Source organism: Amphiprion ocellaris, chromosome 19, assembly GCF_022539595.1.
Source record: "Amphiprion ocellaris isolate individual 3 ecotype Okinawa chromosome 19, ASM2253959v1, whole genome shotgun sequence".
NCBI lineage: Eukaryota > Metazoa > Chordata > Actinopteri > Pomacentridae > Amphiprion > Amphiprion ocellaris.
The window spans coordinates 2172383-2193456 of record NC_072784.1 but is presented as its reverse complement, the minus strand read 5'-3'; the positions used below and the strand labels follow the sequence as shown (position 1 = coordinate 2193456).

At 38.4% G+C, this 21074-nt stretch overlaps 1 protein-coding gene across 4 annotated transcripts in view; it reads right to left on the bottom strand.

The window, feature by feature from the left end:
- Positions 1 to 21074, bottom strand: part of LOC111563870 (carbonic anhydrase-related protein 10-like) — a 202830-nt gene that overhangs the window by 112301 nt on the left and 69455 nt on the right. For all 4 annotated transcript variants that reach the window (XM_055005116.1, XM_055005117.1, XM_055005118.1 and 1 more), the window contains exon 3: positions 7996 to 8138. In XM_055005116.1, coding sequence (XP_054861091.1) covers positions 7996 to 8138 — 143 coding nt within the window. The remainder of the gene's footprint in view (positions 1 to 7995; positions 8139 to 21074) is intronic.

Sequence of the window (21074 nt, the reverse complement as noted above, 5' to 3'; positions counted from 1 at the left end):
TATGATATTATTCTGTCAGAGTTGTGACTTATTTTCATCACAAATTCAAATTCAAATTATAACATTCATTCTACTTACTGAATATGCTGAATTATCGTAAGCATATATAGTGATGAGAAGAATCATTATTTTAAATCCTACATTCATACTAGGCAAAAATTTTCATTTTAATCTGTATTTTTTCCTTTTTCTACCACAGCATTTGTTTTTACAGTATTCAAAACACCGACTTTTCATCAACAATCCTCCTCAGCTCAGAGAAAGAAACCGAACAGTTCCCTTTGATCACTTGGCGACAGTGGGGAGGAAAAAACTCCCCGATAAAACCTGGTACAGATGTGAGATGGAAGCGATAAATAAGCTGCAGTAATACTGTAGCTCTGCAAAGTACATTAAACCACAACATGCACTACTGTAGCTCTGACTCAGTAATTTGCAATGTAGCGCTTTGTTTCCTCTGTAACAACACCGAGGAAATGTATGGCCTTGGAGCTGAAATTAGAAGCAGTTATGTTGCCATGCTGCTCACCATGGCAATGCTGTCACAGGAAAATAAGAAGAAAAACTGGCACCATTCTACTGGACGGGAGCACAGACTGTGTACAAAAAAATGGACGTATCCTGCAGGGGTGACAAGTGAAGCCAACATGGAAGTTTCTTAAACTTTTATTCTACCTAACAGCCAGCAGGGGGCGACTCCCATGGCTACAAAAAGAAGTCAGATTCTATAGAAGCCCATGAGAAAATCATTCTACTTCTCTCTTGATCGATTCCCTCAGCAACCATCCTTTTAATGATTTTATCTCACTCGCTAGTTTTGAACAATTTATGAATACAACATGATCCCCATTTTGTAAATTTTGGTCCCAATTAAAGTCAAATAAAAAATAATGTGCTGTATGCTTTTAATGGGGTAAACTCCATGTGATTAAATACTGCATTGTCATGAGTGTTGAACCTTTAAAGCCCACTGTTGCAAAAATACATCAGTTTTGTTTTTTTAATGATTATTTTCTATTTTTTATATATATATATATATATATATATATATATATATATATAAATATATATATATATATATATATATATATAAAGACATACATACATATATAACCTATATTCGATTATTTAATTATTTTTGGCTCGTTTAGTGTTAAAACTGATATGTTGTTGGGAACTTTCCAAGGAACTAAATGTTTTTTTGGCCCTGTTATCTGTACTTCTATTCATCTGTGTTTCTACCCTGCAGTTCCCTCAATGTGTCCATTCTGGCTCAGTACAAAATGACAACAACCTCATTTTAAGGCAGATCTTTTCATTGCAAATCGCCATCTCAGACTCCCACTGGACCTAATCAGACATCCATTCTACCTCTCGAGCTCCACTGTTGTTGTGTTGAAGCACAATTAACAACAGTTGCAGTCTTCTTTTTTTCAATGGCGGTAATAAAACGCTACGTAGTACACTAACGCACTTTTCCAACCAGTGACAGTCAGTGTTTTGAACGCCACTCCAGAAGTTACTGACCCCAAAGAATGAAACACCCCGAAGCAGAAGCTTTCTGGGGACTGACATAGTCTCCCTGGAACTTCATTTAGACTCCTTCAGTGGAGGCATTAAACAGGAAGGCACAGAAAAAGGAATTCCTCAATAGGTTCCTGGGGTCCCCGAGGACAGTTCCTGCGGTGGAAACATGGTCTTACATAAGAACCGCCTCGCTTCACTATGAGGATTTTCATGTTTTTATGGGGACACGTGTCCTTTCAAGGGTTGGTAAAAATTTTATCACTTGTAGGCAGATGGAATTGCTCCTAACCTACTGTGAATATGGAGTTCCACCATATGACAGCAAAAAAGGCAATAGTTACAAGTCACATATATAGCTGCATACAGATTTTTATTTTAAATAATATAATAACACTATATCACAAATCTATTTCTGTTATTGTTATAACAGAATAATTAAATGACTATCGAGGCCATAAAACAACCAAACAAAAAATATACATGAAAGAGCAAGAGGAAATAAATAGAAAACTGAAATAAATGTATTTAAAATAATTTCTGAACCCAGTAGCAGCTGTTCAGCCTGCTGCCATCAGAGAAGAGACTCAGATTCTTCAAATGCAGCACAAACAGGCTGAGAAACAGTTTTTACCCAAAATCCATCAGACTTCTAAACTCAAAGCAGCACCGCACAGGATCACAATGCTGCTTACGCGCAATTTCCTGCCCACATTTATTCAATTCTATTGGTTTTTATTTGATCTCATTACCTTCGCACTGTACTGTAAATATCTCGCCTCTTTTGCATTGGAATTCTTAATATAGTTTTGTTTATACGTACATTCAGTTTTCTTATTTATTGTTGTTAATTTAGCTTGTTTCAATGCACCGTCCAGTGGCAGCTACTTAGATTTTCGTCATGCCTTCATGTATGATGACAATAAAGCTATTCTATTCTATTCTATTCTATTCTATTCTATTAAAAAGAAATTAAATGGAGGTGAAAGTACTGAAGTCAGAAGGTACCATTTAGGATAAAACAACTAATTTGTGAGCATTATGCCATTATTTGTGGCCATAAATAAAGAACCAGGATTTAGCAATTTGTGGTCTAAATTAGGTGTTATATTTTCCTCCTGTCTTCTAAGCAAAGATCCACTAATAGTTTTGACATTAATTAACTAACAATAATCCTTTTTTCTTCTGATAGCCTTTTGCTACATTTTGTTACTTTCGAGGTTCCATAGGAAAAATCCTCAAATACACAAATCAGCTGTCCCTCATCAGTCTTTGGATGCTCTGAATCAGCTCCTGTCAGCATCGTTTCAGGCCCAAGCCAACCTCAGACCTATTTGGAATGAACGACGCCTTTGAATTCTGGAAGTCTCTTAGGGAACATTAAAGTGTAATAGCGGAGCACCGTATTGTTCTTGGCCGAGATCAAAGCGAGCGGGTGTGATCAAATTTTCATAGTCATGATGTTGTGAAATAATGATTTACGACTCCAAACAGGTTTTCTTCTAAATCAAAGGAAGAAATCTTATTACGGTGAAACGTACCTTCAATTTAATGTCTGCCTCATTTGCAGGATGGATTACTGAAAATAATGGACTGTGGCAATTTTGCAGGTACGACCAACAACAATTATTTAATGAACGTGTGTAGCAAACTGCTTTCAAGGGAAAAGTGAAACCTAAGCATGTGGACGTCAGGAATGATAGATGGTTTTCTCTTAAAGCAGGAGAGGGCTGGAAAAATGATGAAAAATGCAGTTTATCCTCAAAATATCAATCACAGCAGCTTTCACACGGCTAAATTATCAGTCTTTGATGTTTAACGCAATAATATGAAGGTATTAGCACAGTTATTAACATTTTATGAAGGTGTGCTCTGACTTTTAATGGTGTTTAATTTTAAAAAAGAAAAGATTCTACCTTCAAAGCCTCGTCTGGCCATGTGAAATACACAGCTGTTGTTACAGTTTGATATAAAGAATTAAATTCAGGTTTGTCACACAAAAACAACAACAAACAGACGACGTACAAAAATACAGCGTAAGCCATAATGTTGTCTACATAGACTGGATTGATTAAAATAAGAGTGCATGTGTTCTGTCAGACATGTGTTAGACAGATGACTGAAAAATGAATAAAGTCCTGTGCAGACAAACAGTCATAGTAAAGACCAGCTGGTGGAGGCTAAAAACTATATTATATATTAGAAAAGTGACCAGAAAAGCACAAAAAACAACAGTACGCAAATGAAAATTCCACGTTTTCCCTAAAGTTTGAATCCTGTTTACTTCCTTGTATAAAAACGTTCCACCAGAACATCTCCCATCGCTGTTCTTAGGCGCACCATCACTATCGTAATATTCGGACTGTTGAGTGCACCTGAATATCAGCCGCACCCAATAAATGTAAAAAGAAAAAAAAAAAGTACATATATTGTTACTTGTTTTCCAAACAGTGCCTGCAACACGGCAATAACACGGCAGTAACATGGCAGTAAAACGGCAATAACACGGCAGTAACACGGCAGTAACACGGCAGTAACATGGCAGGGAAACGACAGTAACACGGCAGTAAAACGAAAGTAACACGGCAGTAACATGACAGTAACATGGCAGGAAAACAACAGTAACACGGCAGTAAAACAACAGTAACACGGCAGTAAAATGGCAGTAACACGGCAGTAACATGGCAGTAACACGGCAGTAACATGGCAGGAAAACAACAGTAACACGGCAATAAAACGGCAGTAACACGGCAGTAACACGGCAATAAAACGTCAGTAACACGGCAATAAAATGGCAGTAAAACGGCAGTAACACGGCAGTAACATGGCAGGAAAACAACAGTAACACGGCAATAAAATGGCAGTAACACGGCAGTAAAACTGCAGGAACACGGCAGTAACGTGGCAGTAACACGGCAGTAACACGGCAGTAACATGGCAGGAAAACAACAGTAACACAGCAATAAAATGGCAGTAAAACTGCAGGAACACGGCAGTAACGTGGCAGTAACACGGCAGTAACATGGCAGGAAAACAACAGTAACACGGCAATAAAACGGCAGTAACACGGCAGTAACACGGCAGTAACACGGCAGTAACATGCCAGTAACACGGCAGTAAAACGGCAGTAACATCCATCCATAACTACTCCTATCTGTCCTGGATGTTCCTGTTTTAGGACACGTCTGTATTAAAACACAACACAATGCTATTTTCTGATTGGGCAGTGGCTCACATTCAGTGGAAAGGCCAGCTATTACCGCTATAGCTACGGTTTGTTAAGCTCCATTTTTGCTGCACCAAATTTGGTAAAGCTGAAGCTGAAAATCATTGTTTATAGGACCGTTACTTGCTTAGGCCCAAGTAAAAATGTCAATTTCTGCTAGAGTTTTTTTTTTGCCCATTGGTAAACACAAGAAGGACAAGTGTCTCTATCCATAAAACCCATTTTTAAGCCATTATTGACTGAACTGGGGAGTGTTTATCAAGTGGAAAATCCCACAAATAACCAAAAACTTTAGGGTTAAAAGTTGGATTTGTGTCTCTGTTTGCCATTTTCAAAATAACCATTTATTTTTTGCTCTGCCCTCAGACAGAACCTTGTAATTCCAAGCAGAGAATAATCTCTCAGTATTAGAGGGTTTAATCTGAAACTCACAGGAAGCAGAATTTTAAATATGATTAGTTTATGATTTGATTTTTTACATTTTCAGAATATCCATCCATTCATCCATTAACTTCATCCAGAAGATAGAGGATCATGGGGTGCTGGAGGCTGGAGTACACACCGGTTCATCACAAAAACCAACACAAAGAGACACAAGAACACACACTCAGGCCAATTTAGAACCACCAATTAACCTACCGTGCGTGTCTCTGGACTGCTGGAGGAAGGTGGAACACACGGAAAAAAAAACCACACAGGCAGAGGAATAATGTGCACAACTCCTATATAACTGGTCTGCTAGTCAGTTCCCTCACTGCAAAAACTCCAAATCTTACCAAGTCCATTTGTCTTAATTTAGTCAAAATTTCTCATCCCGCTCCATTTAAGATAAATTCTCTTAACAATTCTCTTAACCAGTGAATTTCACTGGATTTTGGTTGAAATCTCAGAAGTTGTACTGATATATATGGAATCACTTTAGATATTTTTAGGATTTTTTGGGGGGGAAGATTTTTACTCATTTTTTGAAAATATTTACAAGAATTTTCTTGCCAAATTTGGGGGATTTTTTTAAATAAAACTTTTAAGAGAAACTTTTAAGGAATTATTGGAGTTTTCTTCCTGAAAGTTTTGCAAATTTTCAGAAATTTGGGGAATTTCTTTGCTGATTTTTTGGATTTTTTTCAGACAAGGAAACAATATTTTTTGGTGTCCATAAATGAGGACAACAGGAGGGTTAATACATCTCAAATTAGGAGGTTACATGAAAGCAAAAATCTATTTTTGAGTGAAAAACTACTATTTTTTTAAGCATATCTGGCTTATTTTGAGACACCTAAGCTTGACAATCCTGGTAAAATAGAGCTTAAAATACGTTTTCCCAGCTAATTTTAAGATCTCAATATTCTAAATATCATATATTATTTCAAGAAATCTTACCAAGCCATTTTTCACTTGTTCTATTGGCAGATTTTTTCACTTATTTCAAGGTAAAACTTCCTTGAAATACGTTTTTTTTTTTTTTCTTGTTTTGAGAGGGGCATTTTTGCCAGTGCTTATTCTCCAGTCTGACCTTATTCCATCTAAATATAGCCAATAACTAGAAAACACTACTACATGCCAAAATGACTACAGGGTGCCATGTACAACATCACCCAAAGCTGTGTTTTAACTGTGGTTCGGGGTGCTTTAGAGAGGATTTTTCCTGTAAAGATTAAGCGTGATTGCTGTTTAAAGGACTAAAATGTAATGCCTCCTGAGCCCGCTGCAGTCAAATGCAGCTGGGAGTTTTAAAGCCTTCGGATATGGATGGAAAGCTCATATTCTCTGTCAGACACAAGTTTCTCTGAGTCTTGATTTAGAGACTGTGTCCCGTTCTGTTTTCCTGCCGCTGTGATGAATTAAAGCAGCAGCCCTCTGAGAAGGACAGTCCGACTGTAGCGCAAAGTTTGATGAATTCTGTCTCCGAACGTGAGCTGGAAATTTGTCAGTCGCTGCCTCGAAGACGTGGAGGATTACTGAGGAAGAGTTTTAATCTAACGAGGGATGTCAGGTCATCTAAATCAGGGGTGTCCAACATGAGGCCCGTGGGCCAAAAGCGGCCCTCCAGAGGGTCCAATCCGGCCCTCAAAGTGTAAAAATTAAAGAGAAGACATTAACTGCAGATTGTAAATTAGTAAAACTATAAATTTAAAATTTGATCAGAAAGTAAAATACTACATTTCATCATTGCTGTTTTGTCATTTTGTGTCTCATTTTTGGAATATTTTATCTTATATTTTATCTTGTTGCTTTTTTGTTTGATTTTTGTCATTTGTCTCATATTTTTGTCGTTTTGTTTCTCGCTTTTGTCATTTCTTGTTTCGTTGTAGTCGTTTGTTCATTTTTTTGTCGCTTGGTAACTTTTTTGTCTAATTTTTTGTCTTATCTTGTTTTGTTTCATTTTGTTTCTCGCTTTTGTCATTTTGTTTCATTTTTGTAATTTTGCATCTCATTTCTGTAATATTTTGTCTCGTTTTTGTTGTTTTTTGTCTGATTTTTGTCATTTGTCTCGTTTTTGTCATTTTGTTTCTTGTTTTTGTCATTTTGTTTCCTTTATGTCTCCCTTGTGTTTTTTGTCTGATTTTTTTGTTATTTTGTGTTTTCCTTTATTCATAGTTTTGAGCATTGTTTTTGTTGTTTTGTGGCTTTTTGTCTCGCTTGTGTTGTCTATTTTTTCTTGTGTTGTTTCTTGCTTTTGTCATTATTTTGTCTCGTTTGTGTTTTGTCAATTTTTTTTGTCGCTTTGTAACTTTTTTGTCTAATTTTTTGTCTTTTTTTGTTTTGTTTCATGTCTTTTGTCTCATTTTTTGTCATTTTGTTTCTCGCTTTTGTCGTTTTCCGTTTCATTTTTGTCATTTTGTGTCTCGTTTTTGTAATATTTTGTCTTGTTTTTGCTGTTTGTTGTCTTTTTTTGTCTGAACTTTGCTGTTTTGATCATAAAGTAATATACTCTATCATTCAGTTCCAGATGACTAAATGTTTTGTGTCTTTGTAGATAGTCTGTGATCTATAAGTTGTAAACTTGAAAACTGAATTTATTTTTCTTAAGAAATTTCAGGTTGTTCATAATGTTTTGTAAAAAGATAACTACTGAAATGTGAACAATTTTGCACTAAAACAAAGGAAACATTAGAAGTTGTGGTTATTTATAGGTTATTATGCTGTGATTTTACTGGTCCGACCCACTTTAGATCAAATTAGGCTGAATGTGGTCCTGAACTAAGATGACTCTGACACCTCTGGTCTAAGGCGTCGGCTCTTACCTTGCGTCCTCCGGTGTTGAGCCTCAGAGGGGTCAGGTAGGGGTCGAAGATCATGTGAGTGGTCTCGATGTCGATGGGAGACTGCCTCTTTCCTATGGCACACAGGTTCCAGGCTGAGTTCACCAGACCCCAGAAGGATGGGACTGTTGGTGGGAAAAAGAAGGAGAAGGAGAGGGTAATTAGTGTGAGTGTGTCTGTGTGCGCCACAAGATCAAACCATAAAAACAGAGAGAAAGCGAGAAGATGAGCTTCATTATGACGGGACAGGAGGAATGGAGGAAAAGGAGATCTGAATTTACATATGGCTTCATTAAAATCTGACTAAAAAAAGAACTTTCATTAAAGTCTCCAGGTTATTATCTGAAAGTACAACTGAGGTGGAGAAACGGACTTTATTAAAGTCTGTCTAAAAGTTCTCCCGCTAGGTTTTATTGCTTACTGTACAATCTACAGTAACAGAACCAGAAGGCCTGCAGGACCAAATGTGACAAACTCAAACATCTGACCTCTGATGAAAGCTGGACATTTCGCTTTTTATAGTTTAAATGTTTGCACAAGATTTCATAAATTTACTGCAGATACTAATATGGAGAATATAACTGTACAATTAAAGAAATGAGGGCGATGGAATGACAATAAATGAAGCAGACCCGCTGTTTAATATGAGGCTAACCTGATATTATCATGAACTGATGTAGCTTAAACTTCACACAATTATAAGTTAACCCTCGTGTCGTCCTGCGGGTCAAAATTGACCCGTTTTAAAGTTTGAAAATGTGGAAAAAAAATGTATTTTCACAGTGAAACTTCTGATGTCCACATTTTCAACAATTTTGCGAAATCTTTGAACAATTTTTGGTGGAAAAAAGAAATGCTAAAAATGTTTCTTAAGAACATTCACAAAAAATCAACCAAAATCCAACGAATTTCGCTGGATTTTGGTTGATTTTTATGTGAATGTTCTTAAAGAAAATATTAGAAGTTTTATTGATATATATCTAATCACTTTAGATATTTTTAGGATTTTTTTGAAGATTTTTTTGAAAATATTTACAAGAATTTTCTTGCCAAATTTGGGGGATTTTTTATTTATTTATTTATTTTTTTAAATAAAACTTTTAAGGAATTATTGGAATTTTCTTCCTGAAGGTTTTGCAAATTTTCAGAAATTTGGGGAATTTTTTTGCTGAATTTTTGGATTTTTTTCAGACAAGGAAGCAATATTTTTAGGTGCCCATAAATGAACACAACAGGAGGGTTAAATCCCAACCGGAAGAATGAGTCCCTCCACTGAGTGTTAATGTTTAGCCTTGTTTGCATTTACATCAGAGCGGTACAGTTCAAGAGGCCTTAATCTCACAAGCTGTCACGCCTCAAACTGATATGATACAGCCTGACGCAGCCGTGATTTTATTAGTCCCATCTCGCCGAGCATGACACACGGAGATCGCTACATCATCTCTACAATCGCACACACATTCTCCATCTGCAGCTCCCCAGCGGTTGTTGGTTTCTACGCATTTCCTTGTGCTTCCCGGCGTACAGTTGGATATCCGTCTCTCACACACAGACCTACTTCCACACACACTCAGCCGGGTGATATAACAGCGTGTTGACATGTAACTGTGTGCCGAGCACGGGTCAGGATTGCACTCTGCAGGTCAGGACTGCCACATCTGTCACTCGGCTCCTCCATCCGATGCCGCCACACAGTGATGGAGGGAAAGTTGAGAGGGGAGGGATGGGAGGAGGGACGGATGCATTTGTTCTGGTCGGCTCCCAGGCAGGTGTGAATCAATGAGTATGAATATGGAAACAGCACGCAGCCCAGAAAAAACGACATAAATAAGTTTTCAAAGCCAAACTCTACTGAGTTCACATCCGTCAGATGTTTAAAAATTTCTCCCGTTTAGCTGAGTTTTAGCTGAGCGGCTGCTGATTGGTTTTTTGATCATAATGACAGATGTTTCACACACTGAGTTGTCATTAAGCCCTTCTCTGACAAGCATTATGACAGTTTAGCTGGTGATAAGCCCTCTCATCTGTGTATCTTTGTGTGCATGTGTCAAAATTACAGTGGCTTTAGTGAGGTCATCTCAGGCCCTGCGTGGTAGTTGCAGCGTTAACTCATGCAGTCCACATCTGGCTGCCTGGAGGACAGTTATCAGCCTGACATTTCCGTTAAATCCCATTCCGGGTCCAACGCCGCAGGATGGAAAGAGTCAGTAATCATTTTTACGGCTGGATCTGCTGGTGGTGGGGAGCGGAGCAACTGATCCCACCCAGGGGTTGAGTTTAAACACACCCTGTATTACACCCGCACGTATCAAAACACATAGCACAGTCCCATTTATCATTCACTTAGAACATGTGTTTCAGCCGCAGTGCTGCAGCGCCAAAGCCAACAGCTGTACCGAAGGCCATCAATTGTGCCCCGAAGTGGTTGCCCCCGACTGGTTTCCCCCGACTGGTTTCTGAATTGGGACAATTTTCTGCCAGATGGGTTGCAGTTTGAGGGGAGTCTGATTAAATCCTGAACTGATCAGGATCTCAGACGACCAGCTGGATATCTGACATGGCAAAACTCTGATTTCCTACAATTCAGCATAAAGTTTACATCAATGCATTTGGCGAGATCAGGAGCAAACATGGTGCAAACCAGAGAGAACACTGCATGGACAGAATCTTTGCGGCTTAAAGGAAAGCTGTTTTTGCTTGCTGTCAAGGACGTGGCCATGTCGCTGCAATAGAACCTTTTTGTAACCGTCTGGAAACCTATTCTGCCCCCCAGTGAGAGGCAGTAATGTGGCACAGGGTATCTATTCTGCTTGAAGAGGAAGAAGAAGAACCTATCTGGGGGTTCAGTGTGAGCTCTGGTGATCCGTCTGCTGAATCTGAGCACAGAGTTCTCGGGATTAACAGCAGATTAATCCTCCTGTTGTACTCGTTTACAGGCACCAAAAAATATTGTTTCCTTGTCTGAAAAAAAATCAAGGAATTCAGCATAAAAATTACCCAAATTTCAGAAAATTTGCAAAACTTTCAGGAAGAAAATTCCAATAATTCCTTAAAAATTTCCCTTAAAAGTTTTATTTTTAAAAAATCCCCAAAAATTTGGAAAGAAAATTCTTGTAAATATTTTCAAAATATGAGTAAAAATCTTCCAAAAAATCTTGAAGTGATTACGTATATATCAGTAGAACTTCTAATATTTTCTTGAAGAACATTCACAAAAAAATCTACCAAAATCCGGTGAAATTCGCTGGATTTTGGTTGATTTTTTTGTGAATGTTATTAAGATACACTTTTAACATTTCTTTTTTTCAACCAAAAAATGTTCAAAGATTTCCCGAAAATGTTGAAAATGTGGACATCAGAAGTTTGACTGTGAAAATATTTTTTTCCCCACATTTTCAAACTTTAAAACAGGTCAATTAGACCTGCAGGACGACATGAGGGTTAAAGTGTGAAGTCACAGGACGGCGTGTGCTTTCTCCTTAGAGTACTCCAGTGTCTCTGGAGAAGACATCTGTGTTGCCCTCAGGAGTCTTGACTACCGCAGAAGAAGTGTTGACATACAGAACTTTTATTGCTTCAACAACAGGAGGAGGGATTCCATATGCCAGTAGAATTTGGAGCATTTTGTTTTTGTCAGTTGAGTCGATAATTACAATAAACAAATGCAAAAACAAATAAAGATCAGCTAAAATGTGCCTCAAAGAACTGAATAGTAGGATCAGCCTGCAACTTAAATGAAAAGCAGCTGATGGCTTTAAATTCTCTCCTTATGTTTCCCTTAGACTTGCAAAAGCATTTCTGACTTCCTTTGTTGTTTCGCAAAAAGCTGAATTTCATGCTGAGCCGATAAAACGCAAGAAGAGAAAAGAAGATCGCCTTGCTGAAAAAGCTCCACTTAAAAACACAAAGACATCATTGAAGGAGGTGGTTTGAATTACATGGGGAGCAGTGAGCTTTCCAGTTAATACTGGCTACAATCACTGGGGGGGAGAGGGTGAAATTGACTCATGACGCCTCCAAGCTGGAGTAAAATCACTAATCTTGGCAACGAACTTGGAGAAATGTCCCAGTGGCTTAAAAATCTGTGGCAAGTGTTACAGTTTCTGCATCTGTGAGCATGCGAGGGGCTGCTGGGTTCAGTGATTTAAATTTCGGCATCAGAGAGCATATGTGGATGTACATGTACCTTTCAGTCTCTCATGGCCACACAGATGCTAAAGTACAATAGGATATTCTCTGGAAATTGTAATGTGCATGCCTGGAATACGGAGGTGCCAATCTACTGTGCATGTATTGAATATGTTCTCCAAGTGGTGTAGAAAGTGGAATAATAAGATGAGCCACAGCTGTATTTTCACAGAACTGTCAAGTGAATTTGAAGTGGTCTTTTAAAATGCTGCAAGAAAAAAAATCTATTTCTACTACTTGCTTTGGAGTGAACAAACTGGCCTGTGTGGCGTCAGTAGAACGTGACAGTCTATGCTACGATATGAATGCCTGTAATAAAGAGTGTAGAAGAGACCGGAAGCAAAACCAGGTGTTTGTGAACTGTGAGCAAAAACCTAAAAGAAGAAATAGACAAAAATGTGGCCATCCACGAGAGAAAAGTGAAGAGAAATGTTCAGGAAACATTTTCACCTGGGGAAGTTGTAATTGTTCTTTCATGTTTCATGCTATCCAGAGATAAAGACAAGAAAACAAACAGAACAGTTCATCATCTGAATTTCATATTTGCTGGATCATTTGGAAGAGCTACTTCCATCTCCCACTGTGTACATTTGACTTGTTTTTTGGGAAAAAGAGCGAAACAACTCAAGAAAGCATAAAAACCTTTTGCAAAATTGGGGACTTTTTTTTCCATACTTCAAAATGTGCATAAAAATACTCTATAAATGCACAGCTTATGGGTGCAACCTCGAGGTAGACTATTGTCAAACTAGCATCTCTGTGAGGCTGAACTTCAGGGGTTAAACTGGACCTGTGCCTCCTCCAGCTCCATCACTTTCACATCCAGCATCAGTTCATTAATTCTGCTTTGAAACACTGACTTGTGTTGAAAAAACTGGCCATCACAAAAAAGAAATATTGGTGTCAGAAGCCAACTGCTACAGAAAAGTTCTGCAAAAGCTTTGATAAGGTTCAGAGCAAACATGTTTTTGTCCACGTCTTTGTTTCCATTCACTGTAAATGGTCTTTAAACCTTCAGTTTCTGCATTACAACTAAGGGGCTCATTGTACTTGCAGTTGACATCGAGGCAAAGAATAATTGCAGGTCTGGAAGAAAACAGGTATCACAAAAATGTTGGTATTTGAATTCTGAGTAGCCCAAGAAAGAGTTCGAAAATAACTGAACCCTAATCCTTACAGACAAGTATTCTTTCTATAGTTGGATTATGTTCATTTTGTCATTTCTTACTATAAAATAGCGTTACTTTTAAACCGACAACTCAGTAAGAAAAGTATGGTTTTACCTCTGCCGTCTTCTTCAGAGCGTCATCTGACGTGTGATGACATGTCCTTTTTATCATGTGGCCGATCTGACAGATCTGTCAGAATCTGTCAGATAGGCCACGCCCCCTGCCGTCCCGAGACCACAGAAGACTGCAGATGCAGTCGAAACATGCCAGCAAGGTAAAACCATACTTTCCTTATTGAGTTGTCGGTCTAAAAGTAACGCTATTTTATTCTTTCTATACTGCGTATATCCAAGCACTGTGTTATTCAATTAATCAAATGATAAAATCTGTTGTCATGGTTACAGTGATGCCGTGCCACTATCTGGCAATGATACAGAAATCCTTAGCAAATCCGTGGATCCAGACTATAAGCTGCATCACTGCCAAAATCTAATCATTTGGTCCTTGTGTCATTTCTGATCTTCCCTGAAAATTTCATCCAAATCCGTCAATCCGTTTTTGAGTAATGTTGCAAACAGACAGACAAACGTACACCAAACGTTACATAACTCCATCGCGTTCCTTGGCTGTGTAATTATGTTGGAAACAAAAAAGTGTTAGTCCTCAGTAATAATCTACAATGTAGAAAATAATACAAATAAATAACAAGCATTAAATGAGAAGGTGTGTCCAAACTTTTGACTGCTAGTCTACATGCCAATTCACCATCCTGGCCTCCATGTTCTTGCTAGATTAAAGGAACAATACTTCCTTTGAATCCTTCCTTCTGACGGTGGTCATTTTGGAAATCACACCTCCATTCATAATACATGAAGGCTCATGGAAGGTTTCGATGTCTGCCATGTGGCCATAAACTGTGATCGACTTCTGAACTTGTCCTGCTTCCAACATTCTGTCTGCGAATGTTTATTAGAGAGTAAACTGTGATTTTTCTCCAGCTCTGTCGTGCTTGTGGTGAAGGACTGACACTGCCGTGACCTTAACTGGATGCTGTCGAAAAATATTTTGCAAGTTTATGTTGGTACTTGATTGACTGTGTTTAAAAGAGCATTAGCTTTAGTCCAAGGTAGCAGGCTGAGTCTGCAGAATGTAAACACCCAATCTGGAAGGTTCTGGCTCCAAACAGGAAGGATGCAATCAATGAATCCTAATCACACGTCACTACCTCCATCTTTACATAGAGTGCCTGTAGGAGAATGGCCACACACACAGCTAAGCCTTGGAGAAAGAGGAAGGGACACAGAGACGAAGACATGGACTCTGAGAGGACGAAGGCAGAAGGATGCAGAGAAGAAGCCCTGAGGATCCATCATCCTTTTTTAATATTAATTTTGGGTTCAAATACTGTGGAAATGAGAGCGAGACAAAAGCAGGGAGAGAAGAAGGAGATAAAGAGTGATGAAGGACAGCCTGAGGATGCATGGTGCTTCTTAAAAGGAGACCAGTTTTCTGGAAACTTCAGTGATAAGGACATAATTAATTATGCACTGCAGCATCGACTACTGTATGATCACTGAGGGAATCTAAATCATGTTGGATTATTCATTGTATGTTGTATTTCCAATATTCTCATTGAAAGTCCAACCAGGAACGTACCCTATTAACAAGGGTGGTGTGTTAATTGTCAGTGCTGTAGAACTCCATAGTTGTGTTAAAAGCTCAACAGTGAACCACATTGTTGCTCTGACAGACATGTTTCTTCATTTTTCAATCATAAATATACTGTAAAATCAAAGCTGACCATTTTTAACGATCGTTTCTGAACAGTTTACCATTATTTTTCCCCCTGTCTTGTGAAGTTAGACACTAAAATACCCTAAAATCACATAAAATAAATTAATTTAAATGTTAACTGTTGAAAAAAACACAACCAAAAAAACAAAACAGGTCAAATAATTTTTAAAAAAATGTTTGATGGGTAAATTATACCAATTTTACTGCATTTAAATCAGCAGTTTTTTTTACAGTACTTACAACCTTGATGCTCCATTTTTTAAATTGTTTTTTACAGTGCACATTATCCCGTAGCCCCAAATCCTCACTAGAGCATCAAATATGGATTAATCCTCCCCTAAAAATAGACCCTAGCAAATACACTGTTTTTGTTTGAATAACATTCGCTTAAAAAAAATGACAGTACCCAGGTGATTAACGGAATAGCTGAGCCTTACTTTTAATTTAAACACCTCTTAATAAAGATTTTGTCTCATTGCCAACACGACGGAGACGTCAGAAAGCACAGAGAGACAGACAAAAATGTTTTTCATATTCAAATTAGTTGCGCGGCATGAATGGAATACCTGAGAGACAAGGTGAACTCATGAATTCAGCCAATCTGTGCATCAATTTAGCAATCCATTAGTCTGATCCACTGCGTGTATATTGCCAATATAGGCTTGTTATTGGCCATGGCTTTCACACACAGTTCTGCTTCTCTTCTAATATTGATGTTTTCAAAATCCCGCTCGCAACTGGAAACGAGCACCTCAGAGTGAAAAATGTCATGCTGAAAGTTGTGCATTAAAGCGGCCATGTTAGTTTCTTCACTCGCGTTCCTGCATGCAAAACAATTCCCCCGTCAGTAGTTTATATTAACATGCGTCTGAGGAGGATCCACACAGACTGTGCATTCAATACGACTTTAAAGCCAGCAGGTAACTAGAATAGAATAGAATAGAATAGAATAGAATAGAATAGGATAAATTGTGTTTCTTAAAATCACTTTGTAAAAAAAAAGAAAAAGGGAAAGAATAAGAAATTAAAGCTGCAAGCAGCATTGATCGGGTCCTTGCATCCTTGCTGTTCAGTGAATCCAAGCATGTCCACCAGGTGGCGCTGCGACTCAAAGCACATTTCGGTCTATGGATGTGATGAAGGATGGACTCTGATCACACATGTAAAGTTTGAGGCAGATTGGAGCACGTACAGGCTAGTTATACACCACTTCCCGTCTATCCACCAGGTGACTCTATGACTTTGACTGTATTTCAGCCCATGGATGTGATCAGGGCAGGACTCTGACAAAAATCCTCTACTACAGGGGTGTCAAACATGCGGCCCGTGGACCAAATCCGGTCCTCCAGAGGGCCCAATCTGGCCCTCAAAGTGTAAAAATTATACAGAAGACATTAACTGCAGATTGTAAATTAATTAAACTATAAATTTAGTTGTTTTAATCAGAAAATACTAGATTGATCATACTTCTTTTGTCATTTTGTGTCTCAATTTTGAAGTATTTTGTCTTGGTTTTGTTGTTTTTTTGTCTGATTTTTGTAATTTCCCGAGTATTTCTTGACCTGTGCTTTCTCGCTTTTGTCGTTTTGTGTGTCCTTCTAGTCTCGATTGTATTTTTTTTGTCTTATTTTTGTCTTTAAGTGTTTTGCTTTATTTGTTGTTTTGTGTATCGTTTTGTGTTATCATTTTGTGTTGTTTTTGTCCTGCTTGTGTATCTTTTTTGTCATTTTGTTTCTCGCTTTTGTCATTTTTGGTCTCGTTTTTGTCCTTTATCCATTTCTTTGGCACTTTGTAACTTTTTTGTCTCATTTTTTGTCATCTTGTGTCACATTTTTGTAATATTGTGTCTGACTTTTGTCGTTTAGATCATAAAAATACTATATGGTTCAGTTCCAGATAGCTGTGACTAAATGTTGTGTTCGTTTGTAGATAAACTGTGATCTGGAAGTTATAATGTGGAAATGATAAACTGAGCCATAATATTGCTGAAATTGAAGTTACATGTCTTAATAAATTTCAGGTTGTTCATGATGTTTTGTAAAAAGATAATTCCCTAAATGGGAACATTTTCAGAATGTACTTTTTTGCGCTAAAACAAAGGAAGCATGAGTTGTGGTTATTTATAGGTTAATATGCTGTGATTTTACTGGTCCGATCCACTGGAGATCAAATTGGGCTGAATGTGGAACCTGGACTAAGGCTGTTTGCTCTACTAGCACCTGATCCACACACTGGGTATTATTTGTCAGCTCTGTACAAACACACGAGTGTAAAAACCTAATGGCTGTTTGCTGCGCTGTCAGTTGGGCTGTTATTTACCGGAGTAGTTATTGGTTGCAGCACGACTTCCTGTCGTCTCTGTACATCACCTGGCAGGAAGCCTTAAATTCTAACAGTCCGTCCTCTGTGATTCCATGTGTGAAAACATGCAGCTCATGGAGTTACATAACTGTAAACAATACACCCTGAAGATAGATAGACGATACGATGCAGCTGAATGGTGACAGATTGGAGAGCAGAAGAGAGAGGAGCTCTCAGAGAGCTAAGGAGTAACTGCTGTTTTGACTGGCGTTTGAAAGGTTGAGCTACTATCAGAGAGCTGAGCGTGGAGGCCCGGTGGGTGGATGACTCGGAGAGCAGAGCACAGCAGTTGGTGGTGGAAATCACAAGCTGGGACGAGGTGTGAGGCTGGACGGTAGCGCAGTTTGTTTTGGGATAATGCACTCCCAAAATGAGTGTTTCGCTGAGCGCTTCATCTCGTCGAGTCAAATCAATTTGGAGTGACCCACCTCTCTCAGAAAACAATAGCCATTAAGGAGATTGGTTACTTGTAAAAATATGAGTTTTGCCACTTTCAGAATTGATGTGCAACAGCGGGGAACACACAACGCAGTCTCTAAGCCTGCAAATGCTCACATTAACCTTTCTTGTTCTTTATAAAAGCAATTTATCCTTTGAAATGATTTCATTATCAGCTCCTGCTACAGTGGAGGCCATAACAGAAGTCCCTTATCGGACATCCATTCTGCGTTAGTGCTGCAGCATCCACTGCAGCTCACTTTCTGTCTGTGAAACGCTTCACACTCGTACAGAGAGAAGCTCTGTCCTCATCTTTTACAAATTCAGAACATACTTTTTGCCTCTCATCCTACTTTTATCTATGTTTATGTCCTTTGTTGTTCAGTGAACCACATCACAACAAACTGGCTTCTAAACGAGCATCATAAATAAACGCATCTGACTCAATTCAGATGGAACAAAGTTCTGCTCACTTGGGGACCTTTAAAAAATTCATGAAACCCTTAAATGGCTGGTAGTGTAGTTGCCATATCAGAAGAATTAAATTCAAATACAAAATGATCTAATCTAGCATACTGTAAAACTGAACCAAAGTTAAAATCAAGTTCAAGTTCAAAGACTGTCTCTGTAACAGGGCTGGAATAACACATGAAGGAGCCCTGGGTGGAAATAAGATGATATCCCCTAATGGCTCCTCTCACCGTTCAGTTTTTAGTGCTTTTTACTGAATCATTTTCCAGCCACTAGTTAGTCTGTCAAAACTTTAGCGCAGTGTAGTCAAGTATAATGAGCCTTTAAGGGAACAGTCAAATATTTACAGGAATACGCTCATCCACTGTCCTGCCAAGAGTTTAAAGAGAAGGTAGATAAAACCGTCACACCTGAGTGAGCAAAATACCACCGTCCAGGAAACCATGCAAATTGGTTGAATGCTATTTTTACAAAGACTTGAGTTTTACACAGTCCCACCAAGATAAAGCAGTCTAATCTAACACATTCATTCAACAAGTCAGTGAGTCAACATACAGCGCCTATAATAATATCCCTTTTTATCTCTACTTTTTTTATTATTTAAATTGACAGTGGAAATTTGTTTTCACTTTGACATGAAAGAAGCTTTTTCTTGTCAAAAAAGCCAACTTATATTGATCCTGATTCAATCTTGACAAGTAATGAAAGCTGGAAACTAACCCTAAAACTTCAGACTCCTTGTGGCTCGGCCACCCTTCGCACGTCCACCAGGTGGCGCTGCAACTGAGAGTGTATTTTGGCCTATGGATGTGATTATGGCAGGACTCTGATCACACATGTATAGTTTGAGGCAGATTGGAGCATGTAGAGGGTAGTTCAACAACACTTCCTGTTTGATGGCGAAACATCCAAAATGGTCACCATTTCCTCACCCTAAGACTTTTGCGGAGCATTTTGATAACTTTTGATCACCCATGCCTGCTGTACATCCTGGCCAAATTTCAGCTTTCTCGGGGTTAGCCTGGTTGGGTTTATGGCTTTTGAAAATGTCCAAAAATGACACAAAATCGCCCAAAATATGAATCATAATTCAAAATGGCCGACTTCCTGTTGGGTTTTGGGTATTGGTGGAAGAGGCTTTTTTGTGCGTCCTGACGAGTTACATATGCCTACCAAATTTTGTAGCTGTAGGTGAAACGCGGTCCGAGGGCTGGATTTTCAGAATATTCCAGGGGGCGCAATTGAGCCATTTTGGCATACACGTGAGCCATTCCCCTAAGATATCAAATTTTTCTCCGGTCCTGGTGTGTGCCAATTTTTGCGCGATTTCAAGTATTTTTAGGGCGTCAAAAATGCATTTCTTCCGTCTGAAGAAAAAAAGTATAATAATTCCTTGCATTCCAATGGGTTCATCCTAATAATACTGCTAATAATAATAATAACTATAATTCCTGACTATTATTATCTAATCTACAACAGAACAATGAAACTGAATGGACAAACACATTCCACTCTTTACCAGCTGAGGCCCTCATGTGAAACAACAGAACTGGTCTGTGTGAGTGTTCAAGTCAATTACTCAGAAGAAGCTGCTTGAGAAAATAATGTTTTTTAGAGCCTTTACCAAACAATTTAGCTGATAACTAAATTATCAAGAGCTAATTGCCACATGAGGGACTGATGCCCTGGGCAGTTTCCTGCGTCGCATGGTTGGTAATCAAGACCTGCTTTTCATAGAGCTGCAGGCTCACTGCTGTGAAGTTTCATACAACATATTTGCATTGTCCAAAAGAAAACAAATTCAAAGTTGTTCAGTTTCAAGGGAAAAAAATCAAAGGATGTGTTTCCTTCTAGGTTCAGCTTTTAATCCGTTTAAAAATCCATGGATGTGTTGAAAACTGCTGTCAGAAAGCTGGAAATGAGGATATTTCTCTCCTGGAAGCTCATGAAAATTTACATTTCAGAAATACCCTTTGGGCAGTTGCACAGACGTCAGCACAAATCGCCCGTCAAATCAACAGATCTTTGTCAATCAAGACTTTCAATCAAGGCTTTTAAAGGATTCCAGCTCCACCGCTTGTTTCTCATCAGAAGGCAGGATGAAATTACCAACCGGTGAAACATCACATAAAGTCCACGGAGGACACTGAAGTCATTGGAATTTGGAAGTTTATGTTCTACGGTCTTCTTTCTTCCTCTTTTGCCAACATGGACAGGACTTCAAAAAGATCTCTCGCTTCCCGTTGAGAAATAAAACTCAATTTTATAGGTGCTTTCTTTATTGAATGAGAAGTCTCCTCGAAAGGATAATATAATCTAATTTCAGGAAGTGGAGCAGTGAAACTTCAGAGTTATTTAAGTTGAGGTTTGGTTCTGTCATACTGACTCTATGAAGGCTGGGATTTTTTTTTAAATTTTCATAAAAAATGTCCTTGAAAGAACTGTTAAAGTTAAATAAAATTGGTTGAAAGTACGAATAAACCTTGAAGAGGACTCGTGACCTCAGTGCGTCTCCAATCCCAGCTTCAGGCCGGCTCTCTGCTGTAATAAAAGAAAAAAAACTACCGCATAGTAGTAAATGTAATGTGAGCTACGTATATGTGTGTCATTCAGCTGTCCATTAGCATTCTACTAACCACG